The sequence below is a fragment of the Chiloscyllium plagiosum genome, chromosome 34 (assembly GCF_004010195.1).
Source record: "Chiloscyllium plagiosum isolate BGI_BamShark_2017 chromosome 34, ASM401019v2, whole genome shotgun sequence".
In the NCBI taxonomy this organism is placed as follows: domain Eukaryota; kingdom Metazoa; phylum Chordata; class Chondrichthyes; order Orectolobiformes; family Hemiscylliidae; genus Chiloscyllium; species Chiloscyllium plagiosum.
The window spans coordinates 8,460,225-8,473,540 of record NC_057743.1 but is presented as its reverse complement, the minus strand read 5'-3'; the positions used below and the strand labels follow the sequence as shown (position 1 = coordinate 8,473,540).

Sequence of the window (13,316 nt, the reverse complement as noted above, 5' to 3'; positions counted from 1 at the left end):
AAAATAATTTATGAACAATATATCAAGTTGGAGTGGATCAAAAGTAATATGAACAAACATTGAGTTTTTATTTTATTAAATTAAAAGTATGGAAATAATTCACCAGAATGACTCTGAAATCCTGGGAAGTAACACAAAGTATGTGCTGCAGGTTGATTTGTTCTTGGATACATACATTAAAAAAAAGTGTTGATTTTTATAAGTGGTTTCTGATAAAAGCAGAGGGAATGCTGTCCTTACAATAGTCTGTACTTCATAAAAACATATTGTATCAGAATTTTATAATCTGTTAGTATGCAATTTGAGGTTTGTTCTGCTGCTGAATGAGCCTATTTCCCTCCTTGCATCATGAAAGCATCCCAAGCTTTGAGGTAAGCCATCTAGTGGAATTTGAGAAATGGCAACTAGCTGCAAATCACAATTGAAAGGAGCAAAATTTGTGTTCTAGTATGCTAACAGTGATCATAAGCTTGATCATGTTACTGAGAAAGAGACATGTCAAAGCTTTTTGTCATACACTCATCAAGACAAATGTAAAAATGCCAAATTCAAATGATTACTGCAATTTTTATTATAGGAGAAGGTGCTGATTGCCATTTCGAGTTGGCTTCACAACCAACATGGTCAAGGAGAAAACAATGGAAAGGTCTGCATTCCCCAAGCTTCCCAGTAATTTAAAGAAGCCCTGAGACTAGGCAGGTCTATGTATGAGGAGAAAGTGAGGACTGCAGATGCTGGGATCAGAGCTTAAAAATGTGTTGCTGGAAAAGTGCAGCAGGTCAGGCAGCATCAAAGGAGAAGGAGAATCGACGTTTCGGGCATAAGCCCTTCTTCAGGAATGAGGAGGGTGTGCCAAGCAGGCTAAGATAAAAGGTATGGAGGAGGGACTTGGGGGAGTGTCGTTGGAAATGCGATAGGTGGAAGGAGGTTAAGGTGAGGGTGATTGGCCAGAGAGGGGGTGGGGGCAGAGAGGTCAGGAAGAAGATTGGAGGTCAAGAAGACGGTGCTGAGTCTGAGGGTTGGGACTGAGAAAAGGGGGAGGGGAAATGAGGAAGCTGGAGAAATCTGTATTCATCCCTTGTGGTTGGAGGGTTCCTAGGCGGAAGATGAGTCGCTCTTCCTCCTGGCGTCGTGTTGCCATGGTCTGGCGATGGGGGAGGCCAAGGACCTGCATGTTCTTGGCGGAGTGGGAGGGGGAGTTAAAGTGTTCAGCCACGGGGCGGTTGGGTTGGTTGGTGCGCGTATCCCAGAGGTGTTCTCTGAAACGTTCCGCAAATAGGCAGCCTGTCTCCCCAATGTATAGGAGGCCATATCGGGTGCAGCGGATGCAGTAAATGATGTGTGTGGAGGTGTAGGTGAATTTCTGATGGATATTGAAGGATCCCTTGGGGCCTTGGAGGGAAATGAGGGGGGAGGTGTGGGCGTAAGTTTTGCATTTTTTGCGGTTGCAGGGGAAGGTGCCGGGAGTGGAGGTTGGGTTGATGGGGGGGGAGTGTGGATCTGACAAGAGAGTCGCGGAGGGAGTGGTCTTTCATCCTTCGTCATTTCCGCCACCTCCAAACGGACCCCACCATCAAGGGTTTCCCTCCCCACCCCTATCAGTGTTCCGGAAAGACCACTCCCTCCTCAGAAATTCATGCACAGCATTTCTCAATTGTGTAGTGGGTAGAATTACATTTTTGGGTTAATAGTAGCTATTATTGGAAGATACAATTTGAATAGCCAGTGCATGTAGCAGCGTGAGATGTCTTGTTTAACTTGACAAAATACATGGCCTTTTCCATGTAATTTGAAACGGACCAGGCACATTTTAAAGTATGAAAGTTGTGACCTGTGGCTGTTGATCACAAAGCCCTTATTTTACAGAATAGTTTTGATGCACTCTAGTTCTGCCTCAAACTTGTAACATGAGAAAATAGCTAAGGCTGTCCTTTCTACTTCTGATAAAACCGTCTTGCAGCGCATGAATTTTGCAAATCCCCACCTGTATATCGACCAGTGGAATTGGGCTTATGGTAGAAACGAGTAGAGAACCTGTTTCCGAACACACGCAACTTCAGATGCTTGAAATCTGAAACAAAGGCAAAGTGTGTTGGAGAAACATAACAAGTCTGATGTGTCCCTTCATCGGAACAGACTGGACTTAAAACGTTAACTCTGTTTTTCTCTTGACAGATGCTGCCAGACCTGCTGTGGTTTTCTAGAACGCTCCATTTTTATATTAGAGAACATATTAGTTGAATCTGAACATATTAGTTGAATCAGATGTATAGCATGGAAACTGACCCTTTGGTCCAACCTGTCCATTATGACCAGATATTCTAAACTAATCTTGTCCCATTTGGCTCAGACTCCTCCAAACCCTTCCTATTCATATACCCCTCCAGATGCCTTTCAAATATTGTAACTGTACCAGCCTCTACCACTTCCTCTGGCAGTTCATTCCATATATGCACCACCCTCTGTGTGAAAAGGTTGCCCCTTACGTCCCTTTTAAATCATTCCCCCTCACCTTAAACCTATGTCCTCTAGTATTGGACTCCCCCACTCTTGGGAAAAGACCTTATCTATTTACCCTATCCATGCCCCTCATGATGATTTTATATACCCATCTAAAGTCATACCTCAGCCTCTGATACTCCAGGGGACAAAGCTGCAGCCTCTCCCTATAGCTCAAACCCTCCAACCCTAGCAACATCCTTGTAAATGTTTTTCTGAACCCTTTCAAGTTTCACAATATTCTTCCTATAGTAGGGAGATCAAAATTGAACGCAATATTCCAAAAGCAGCCCAACCAATATCCTGTACAGCCACAATACAATCTCCCAACTCCTATACTCAATGTACTGACCAATAAAGGCATGCATACCAAATGCAGCTGCCACAATCCTATCTCCCTGCGACTCCACTTTCAAGGAACTATAAACCTGCACTCAAGGTCTCTTTGTTCAGCAACACTCCCCAGGACCTTACCGTTGAGTGTATAAATCCTGTCCTGATTTGCCATTCCAAAATGCAGCACCTCTCATTTATCTAAATTAAACTCCTATCTATCATTCCTTGGCCAACTGGCCCATCTGATCAAGATTCTGTAGTACTCTGAGATAATCTTCTTCACTGTCCACTACACTTCCAATTTTGGCTTCATCTGCAAACTTACTAACCATATCTCCAATATTCACATCCAAATCATGTATATAAATGACCAAAAGTAGAGGACCCAGCACCGATCCTTGTGGCACACCGCTGGTCACAGTCCTCCAGTCTGAAAAGCAGCCCTCCATCACCACCCTCTGTCTTCCACCTTTGAGCTAGTTCTGTATCCAAATGGCTAGTTCTCCCTGTAGACCATATGATCTAACCTTGCTAACCAGTCTATCATGAGTACTCTTGTCGGAACATCTTGCTGAAGTCCAGATAGATCATGTCCACTCTGTGCCCTCATCAATCCTCTGTTACCTCTTCAAAAAGCTCAAGTTTGTGAAACATGATTTCCCACGCACAAAGCCATGTTGACAGTTGAGAAAAGGGAGCAAGTTTTACAGATTAGACTAGATTACTTAGTGTGGAAACATGCCCTTCGGCCCAACAAGTCCACACCGACCCGCCGAAGCACAACCCACCCAGACCCATTCCCCTACATTTACCTCTTCACCTAACACTACGGGTAATTTAGCATGGCAAATTCACTTAACCTGCCCTTTTTTGGACTGAGAGAGGAAACTGGAGCACCCAGAGGAAACCTACGCAGACACTGGAGAATGTGCAAACTGCACACAGTCAGTTGCCTGAGGTGGGAATTGAACCCGGGTCTCTGGCGCTGTGAGGCAGCAAGTAAATTTGAGTGGAGTGTATTAAGTCCTAAAAAGTGAATACAAATTCACACAAGTATAATGTATGTATTTGAAGTAAGCAAGGAGTCAGAATTTAAGGCTCAAAATGTCTTAGGTTAGATATGATTCTGCAATTGGACAACAATTGCTGAGTGATCCTGAGTATGCCAATTGCTACAGTAACAAATAATTTAAATAATCAGTTGCATTTGTAATGTTCACCTAAGCTTAGAAATGGCATACGTTGATGTGTAGATACCTTACAAAAAGGATATATTCATGCCTTTGGGTCTTCTAGGTTCATTTGAGTCTAATCCTAAACAACTCTTTGCTTTCTCCATGGCAAGAACTTTCTCATTCAGCATCAACTTGCCAGTCAATCAGCTCCTTTCCTCTTGCAATATGAATTTAATCATTGGTAATTTGGATTTGTATAATTGTTCTGATGAGTGCATGATGAAAAGACTTTGGCCATGTGTCTCTTTGGCAAGATTCAAATTTGTACTTGTCAAACAATTGTTTACAAAGTATTCCTTTAGCTCAAGGTCTTATATTGTGCATATCAATAGGTCTGCAGTTGTTTAAAGGAACATTACATCATTTGTCAAGATGTGTGTTAAAGCATTTTTTCACAGCTACACTATTATGAAAGAATGATTGCACTGAAACAGGTTTTCCTTCTGTTTCGATAATAGTTCCGCCCTAGTGCAACTCCATACATGGGTCCCCCCCAGCAGTATTCAGTCCAGCCACCACCTGGTCCATTCTATTCAGGACCAGGTCCTGGTGACTTCACTACTTATGGTAAGTGTTAAGTCTTTTATAGTGCTTGTTTTTATCTTTCGATGAATGAGCCATAAATGAAACCAAAACAATCAGTTGACTGCTTTTAAATGTGTTTGCATTTTTATGTATCCCTGTTATTGATTAAACCTTTCTAATGTGATATGGACTAAGCTGAATAAAGAATGATAAATGTACCTCAAAAATGCTTGCTTTGAAACTGCATTCCAAACTTTGTGTTGAAAATATGAAAGATCAAGATTGATTATCGTCCTTTGTAAGATTCAAATAGACTTACCTTCCTTCCTTGATGTAGACTGTAGATTTTACCCTTCCAAAATTAGGTTTTTATTTCTCCAGCTGCTTGGGTATTACTTTTGAGGCTGCATTTATTGCCATTAAATTGAGTTACTTCTGCATTCCAAGAAGGATTTAAATGCTTAAAACTGAATTCACTTGTCTCGTAACCCTGGTACAACAATGGACCAGTTAGATATTTAGAGTGTCAGCAACTTTTATGGATTTCATTTTTTGTTGCCAGCCCACAAAATACTAGATATGTTGAATTTTGTTTCATGATTTGCCAAAGTTAAGAGCCTGTACTGTTAGGTTATTTATTCCTGGGATTCTTACACACTTCATGCAACTGCAACATGACAACTTCTGTGAACAAGCAAAATCTATTAAGCACAATAAAATGCATGTTTTAGAAAAACCCTGAACACTGAAAGCGTATCCAGGGAAGCTTTCTGAACAAAGGAAACAGTTCTTTCTTTACATCACAGTTAGTAATGCCACAAGACAACCCCCATCACTCCCTCATGGTCACATGCCACTCAAGACGCAATGCAATAATCAAATCACTTCCAGAAACAGTGTAATGCATATCATCCCTTAATGGCTAGATCTGGTGTGAAATGCATTTTTTTAACTACAGAGGTAGTCAAATTCTAACTAATGTTCTTATTGATTTCTGGATAGGGAATGAAAATGTAAATAGGCTTTTGAATGGCAAGGAAATGGCTCTGAATAAAAGGAGATGGTAATGTAAATTTTTTACAATCTATCTGCAAGTCAGAGGCATCCCACCCAAGCCTCAGGACATCCAATTTCTTGCAGGTCAGCAAAGCAAGTTAACTCTTTAATATCACAGTAGCAGGAACTGACTGATACCACAGTAGTGAATTACTGTTGTCTAAGTGTCTGTTACTAATGACACTGGCGAGAGGAACAAGAGGATTGCACAAACAGTAAACTAATGCATCATAAAACTATATTCTCTCAAGTACTATTTTTCCTCTGTTTTAGTAGGAGCATTTACCTTCCAGATAACTTTTTATAGTTACATTTTAGTCCTCAAAATAATGCTATGTGCAATTTACACTACCTTGCAGACTTTCACAAGTAGTGTTCCCACACTTAATGACACTTGATCAAAACCTACTGTAAAGATATCATTTGTACACAAGATTTGTAATTGTACACTCCACAGCCAACTGAAAATAATTCATTCAGTTACTGCAGAATGTTTTATCGGCTACACACTTTTATTTGTCATTATTCAGTAAGCATGATAAAACACCTATATTGTTGTTAAATATTCTAATTACACAAAGATGCAAAGTGATATACAACAAGACAAAATTACTTCGACTGCATTTGCTGCTTGTGGGTTACATGGCCTGCTGTTTGATTATTTCATTTTCAGTAAACTACGGAGTTTGATATGGTTCTCTAACAGCTCATTATTCTCCAACAGTGAGCATAATGGAGAGTAATGGATACTTGTGAGTGATAGTGAGGCAATCAAATCATCATAGCAAATGTTCTCCTTCACATAAATGCAGTCTTGAATCATTTCAAGATGTTTAGATTTTCTCCTAATACTCAATATTATGAACTTTGCTGGCTTATTTTATTCAGAGTTGGGTGTTTTCGCAAGCATCAGCTGCTGTGCTTACACCTCTGCCCAGTGCAACCATTGTGTAATGTCCACACTGTAAGTTTGCTTGTGACCTAATCATTGCAAAGCTATTGAGATGATTACTTAGAATAAGGTCAAATACATCCATACCAGATAATCAATTCCCTTGAGACTTTCACAGTAATAATATCAGAGCAGTTCAAGAGACAGGCAAAAGCTTTGACCTGCTTGGAAGCTGAAGTCCAGAATCAAATTAGTATTCACATACACACTTTCTCAAGAAATAAATGTTTATGTATTATGCATAATTCACCAGAACCACAATAACTAGTCCAAATTTTTGTTGATTTATAAATATCCTCATATTTGTAAACTGAAATGTACAAGCTATACCTTTTTGGCTTTTGTTCAGTTGTAAACCATAGCCAGTGGGTTTTCTCTCTGTTTTGAAGTTGAAATGAATAATCTGAAACTGATGGGTGGGCGGCACGGTGGCACAGTGGTTAGCACTGCTGCCTCACAGCGCCAGAGACCCGGGTTCAATTCCCGCCTCAGGCGACTGACTGTGTGGAGTTTGCCCGTTCTCCCCGTGTCTGCGTGGGTTTCCTCCGGGTGCTCCGGTTTCCTCCCACAGTCCAAAGATGTGCAGGGTCAGGTGAATTGGCCATACTAAATTACACCGTAGTGTTAGGTAAGGGGTAAATGTAGGGGCATGGGTGGGTTTCACTTCGGCGGGTCGGTGTGGACTTGTTGGGCCGAAGGGCCTGTTTCCATACTGTAATCTAATCTAATCTAAACTCTGAACATTTGGATCCATAGTCACATGTTCAGTAGTATATGGATTGAATGTTATTCCAAGATCTAGTAATCCTTAAACTAATAGCAGGTCCTGACCATTTTTAAAGTCTCCAGTGGCAAATTGATTCACCTTGTGTTGTAATACAGGAGGATGAAAAGAAACAAATGTTATTAATAAAACTTGTTTAATATTTGGAGCAGAGTAATAGATGTAAAAATAGTTTTAATTAAACTTGGTTTCTGCCTACCCAGTCATACTCTTCTTCCACATTCCTCATTTAATGGGGGTTATCTATATTTTGCTAAACTATTTTTTGAATTTAGAACTAATTTAGGTAATCTCCCATTTTTGGAAATGGCAGACAACCTCCAAAGATTGAAATATATTTTTGAAGGTAGGGTTTTTGGGGTTCCGTTAAACATTTTGAATAAAATGTTGTGTCAAAGTGACGCAGCTGTACTGAGTATTGAGAAATCTAATTAGCAGCTCAAGAAAGTTATAGATTCCTTCCGACTGTGTCATCATTTCTGTGCAGCTTCCAAAGGTTGCACGAGTTTAATTGTGCATTTCTGCTAATCTGGGTCCAAGGTAGTATGATAAGAATGGTGTATTGTAAAATGGGCAAAACTTGTGAAATTAAAAAGGCTCCAATAACATTAGCCATGATCACAAGAGAAGTTAATATACAAGTCAGACTGGTGGCTTCGTTGAGAAAAAAATTATCTTATTGTTCTTAAAGCTGCTTTGCAATTTATCTCTCTCTCTTCTCCCCCTATTCTGCCCCTTCTAACCCCACTGGCTCCTGCCTTCTTGGCCTAGTTTCACTGTATCTTAAACTGCAGGCAGATAGGTGAATCCTAGATATGCCATTATGAAGCCTCAATGAGACAACAGCAAGGAGATAATTATTTCGAATTTTAAGGGCTTACCTGAAATATAAACAATGATTATTTTTAAATAAAATGTTACATTACAAAACAATTCACCCAATAGTTGCTGGAATCATCACTGCCACTCTTGCCACATTTCCAAGGCCAGGTGCTGAAATGTGATCTTTCTTTGCTTAGCCTTGGCTAAGCAATGAGCAACAGGGAGTATTGGGATCCGAGGCTAAACAAATTTATGTTCTGTTTCATGCCTAGCCTCAGAAACAAGGCGCAGAGGGTGGCCCCAGTCAGGAGTTCAGCCACTGTGTGGTGAGTTTTAAAAAACAGTCACTGTTTTTGTATATTTATTTCTGATAGGCATGTATATTTTAAGCAAACTTTTGAGGAAAAGGTTTGTAGGGATTCATCCCTTTTTTTAATTGATATTCAAGTCATTTTTCAATTCTCTGCATCAAAACCTATAATTGCAGGTGAAAGTAATAAAGATATGACCTGCTTCTAGCACTCTGCCTCTAAGAATTGAAAGGGAATAGGCCCAACAAACTTTGGGTATAAGCTTGGCATATGCACACTGGTTAAGAGGATTTGAAATTTGGTGACTTGTGGAGGTGAAAGTGTGTTTTAACTTTTGACTTATGACATATTAGGATACTTCACTGCAAGTTTTTGTAACTCCACGATAACTTGCATCTGAAGAGTTTGCATTGTTGTATTGATGCAGACATTTTCACATAATTTATAGCGCCTTTCCAAACTCTGTTTTTTCCTCATGTGTGTTACTGTTCTTTAATATTGGTATTAGTTCACTTTCTCTCAAGTGGAGTCTTGTGCCAGAAAATGCAATGAAGTGCACTGTGGAAGTTATTTTATGTAGTTTAATGCATTCAGTTTTTAACTTTTATAAGCACTAAACTTCTGGTAAGAGAGTTTACTGAAGAATGTTTATGTAGCTTTATTTTCAGGGCTAATGGAAGTGTCACAGGATTTTGAGGTATCTAAAGGCAGAGATCTGAAGTATTTTCTGTTAACCTGCTCATCTTGGTGCTTCAATTCATTACACAATAATTTGCTGTAGATATCTTGTGCATACCTGAGTGTGTCTCCTTTTCCATTCCTCCTTTCTGTTACCTTCCTCTTTCAACTTTCTTTTGTTCTCACTTCAGTTTGACATTTAATTGTTTTTTGTATAGTTCAATCCTTCCTATTTTAGTCTGACTCAGGGGCATTAGGTTCAAATTGAATTCAAGTTGAAGTTTGGGTTGTAAATCTCTGGTGCAATAGAGTGGTGCTGAATCAGAGGGCTGAATTTTAAATTCTGATAGGATGCCTTTGTACAGCTGACTGATCCTTTCCGTTTTATTTTACTTGGCTTTTAGTGATTTGACACAACAAAGAGACTTAATCAGCCCCATCAAAAGCATAGAGTTACATATAGCTAGATTGGATAAAGACATCATGGTTATTTCTCTGGTTGTAAATTTCCTTGCTGAGCTGGTAGGTTTGTTCTCAGACATTTCGTAATCAGGCTACGTAACATCAACAGTGAGCCTCCATTGAAACGCTGGTGTTCTGTCCTGCTTTCTATTTGTTTCTTGGTCTGTTAAGGTGGGTGATATAATTTCTGGTTTTTCTCAGATGTTGGTAAATGGGGTCCAAATTGATGTATTTATTGATGGCGTTCCGGCTTGATTGCCAAGCCTCCAGGAATTCCCTTGTGTGTCTCAGTTTAGCTCCTAGGATGGATGTATTGTCCCAGTCGAAGTGGTGTCCTCCTCCGTCTGTGTGTAAAAATACTAGTGATAGCCGATTACACCTTTTGGTGGCTAGTCAGTGCTCGTATATCCTGGTGGCTAGTTTCTGCCTGTCAGCATGATGTAGTGTTTGTTGCAGTCCTTGCAGGGTATTTTGTATCTGACATTCATGTTGTTGGTTGTTGTTACAGAGTTCTTTAGATTCATCAGTAGTTCTGTGTTGGTAGGTTTGTGGGCTACCATGATGCCAAGGGGTTGGAGTAGTCTAGTAGTCATCTCCGAGATGTCTGATATATGGTAGTGTGCCTAGAGTCTCTGGGCATGTTGTGTCTTCGTGGTTGGATGTGTTGTTTAAGAATTGGCGAACTGTTATCAGGTAGCCATTGTTCTCGAATACGCTGTATAGGTATTTCCCTTCTGCTTGTACTTATGGGGTTCTGCAATGTACTGTGGCCTGTTTGAATAATTTCCTGACACAGCTCCGGTTGTGGGTGCTGGGATGATTGTTCCTGTAGTTGAGTATCTGGTCTGTGTGTGTTGCTTTCCTGGAGACGCTGATCTGCAGTTCTCCATTGATTGTTCGTTCCACTGTGATGTCTAGGAAGGGGAGTCTGTTATTGTTCCCTTTCTCTTTGGTGAAATTTAGGCCAATAAGGATGTTGTTAATAATATTGTAGGTTTCCTCTAATTTGTTCACTTCTGTGATGACAAAAGTGTCATCCACGTGGCAAACCCAAAGCTTGGATTGGATCGTGGGGAGGGCTGTTCATTCTAGTCTCTGCATCACTGCTTCTGCTAAGAATTCTGATATTGGTGATCCCATGAGTGTCCCGTCGATTTGTTTATAGGTCTTGTCATTGAAGGTGAAGCGGGTAGTGAGGCACAGGTCTACTAGCTTGAGGGTGGTGTCCTTGCTGATGGAGTTGATGTTGTCTGGTGTTTGTGTCCTTGGTTCGTCTAGTAGTGAGGTCAGTGTTTCTTTGGTCAGGCTGATGTCAATGGATGTGAATAGGGCTGTTAGGTCGAAGGAGACCATGACGAGACCATGACGTTATCCTCTTTTATTTTGATGTCTTTGAGGTTCTGGAATTCTTGGGTGGAGTGGATGGAGTGGCATGAGTCTTTTACTAGGTATTTCAGTTTACGGTGAAGTTCCTTTGCTAGTCTATATATCATTGTGCTGGGAAGTGAGACGACTACTTTTATTTATTTCTCTAAAGGTCATAAGTGAACAGTCTGGATTTGCATGTATGCATTCAATCAAAATATTTTATCTAGATCTCTGAGCATCAAAGTGTTGTACAGCCAGTGCTGCAATCATTTTAACTTCACACAACACAAAAAATCTAATTGTCCAATACCGCCACGATCACTTAAACTGTCACAAACTTTATATAAAAAAAAATTTCCAAAAATCTCCAGATAACTAGTACTGTTACCCAATTATTATATACTATTCTGTGTAATGAATTCAAAGTTTCATTCAAAAGACATTAGCTTCGAGTAAGCAGCACTCCCTCAATGCTAAAATGTGAGCTGAAGCTCTTGAAATGGAGTATAAACCAACGGCATTAAGAACCGCAGGTGGCAGTGCTGTCAACTAAACCAGGCCAGAATGTACTTTTACTTTTCGGTGTACAATGCAGATGTATGAGAACTGTCTTGGCATCTGTGTTGGCACTGAATAGATTTTGCTTGGCGTGTAAATGTCAGCTTTCATGATGGGAAAAGCAAAATCAGTCATGGTACAATAGTGGCTCTGGAATGTAATAGGTTGAAGTTACAGATTTGAGATGCTGTATTCCTTGGTATTTGATTAAAATTAGATTTTTTGTGTTGTGTGAAGTTAAAATGATTGCAGCACTGGCTGTACAACACCTTGATGCTTAGAGATCTAGATAAAATATTTTGATTGAATGCATACAAAGTTAAAAGTTTGAATGGACTGAATTAGTTACGGTATACAGTTCAGGCACCAAACCCTTTTACCTTCTCAAGATTGCTAAGTGAAAAAGATAGGTAGGGAGTACTTGCACTGTTTACCACAAGGGCAAGTTGGAAGATGCGTATTCTTCCAGCCCCTCCCCTTCTCTGTCGACCTGTCCCCTTTCCTTTCCCCTCCACTCCAACCTCACTCTCCCTGTCACCTCTCCCTTCTATCTCACAGTCTTTCTCTCACCTTGTCTCCCCTCCCAGCTCACTCTTCTGTTCCCCTCTGCCTTGCTTTGCCAGCACCCCTGCGATTCCCCCTCTCTCTTTCCCATGGCACCCCACCTCGCTCTCCGCCCATAGTCGTGGTGGGACTGTCCTATGAGGAAGGTTTTTAAGCCAGCCTGTTCTTACCATATTTTAAAAGAATGAGCAGTATCCTTATTGAAACATAACTTTTTCACATCTAACCTACCAAGTCACCCAAAGAATCTTATGTCCCCATGTTGGTGGTACATGTAGCACCAGAGGTCATAATCTCAGAATAAGTGGTCAGCCTCTTAAGAGTTTAGTTTTAAGATGAGGAATTTCTTTTCTCGGTCATAGTGAATTTGTGTAATTCTTTACTACATAGGGTTGTAGAGGCTGGACTGATATGTACGTTCAAAACTGTAGTAAGATTTTTACTCCGTAAGGGAATCAAGGGTTACCGGGAAAAAATAGGAAAGTGGAGTTAAGGATGATCAGATTAGCCATGATCTCATCGACTGGTACAGCAGACTCTATGGGTTGAATGGCGAGCTTCTACTTCATGTTATGGTCAGGACTGAATGCATCTTGCAAGGCATATTGCAGTTACTTTTCTAATTCTAGAAAAGATACTGATTTTCAGAATTTCTATTGAGTCATTGCTGAAGTCCTGTAGCTGATGCCAATTATAAAATTTCCTGCTGAGAATTAACACTAAAACAGTTTTCTTTCCTGAAGGTGAGCAGAAGTTGCAGATGTCTTGGGCAGTTGTTTGTGAACATTACCTTGATATATCAGTTACGTTACATTTCTCTTTAAATGTAAAGTGGCTGTTCCTGTGAGCAAAGTGTGAACTAATTTGAAATCTGTAATTGCAATCGAGTTCCCCAACTCTCCCTCACCAAAATGTTTACCTTTCATCTTGGTGCTGATGAATTGTAGATAGAGGTATAATTTTGTTAACACTGGCAACTCTGTTGTACCAAACACGTGTAGCTGTTCTACTGTGAGACTGGTTGGTGCGATTTAGCGGGATCATTTTTTTTCTCTGCTACCCCACTGTGCCTTTGTTACTACAACTTTGGGGCAAAAAGGCCAAATGCCCTGATCTGCCCTCATTGCAATTGGCTCGCGTAGCCACGACTGAAATAAAAATTTGTT

The 13,316-nt window shown here is 40.3% G+C and overlaps 1 protein-coding gene across 11 annotated transcripts in view; it reads left to right on the top strand.

Moving 5' to 3' along the window:
- Window positions 1–4,498: 4,498 nt before the first annotated feature.
- The window catches only part of LOC122540194 (eukaryotic translation initiation factor 4 gamma 3-like), a 140,741-nt gene continuing 131,923 nt past the window's right edge, over window positions 4,499–13,316 (top strand). For 6 of the 11 annotated variants that reach the window (XM_043675560.1, XM_043675556.1, XM_043675558.1 and 3 more), the window contains exons 1-2: window positions 4,500–4,637; window positions 8,482–8,535. In XM_043675560.1, coding sequence (XP_043531495.1) covers window positions 4,553–4,637; window positions 8,482–8,535 — 139 coding nt within the window. In that variant the 5' untranslated portion in view covers window positions 4,500–4,552. Of the gene's footprint in view, window positions 4,638–8,481; window positions 8,536–13,316 lie in introns of all 11 variants that reach the window. The other 5 variants (XM_043675563.1, XM_043675562.1, XM_043675561.1 and 2 more) reach the window with 3 other exon arrangements.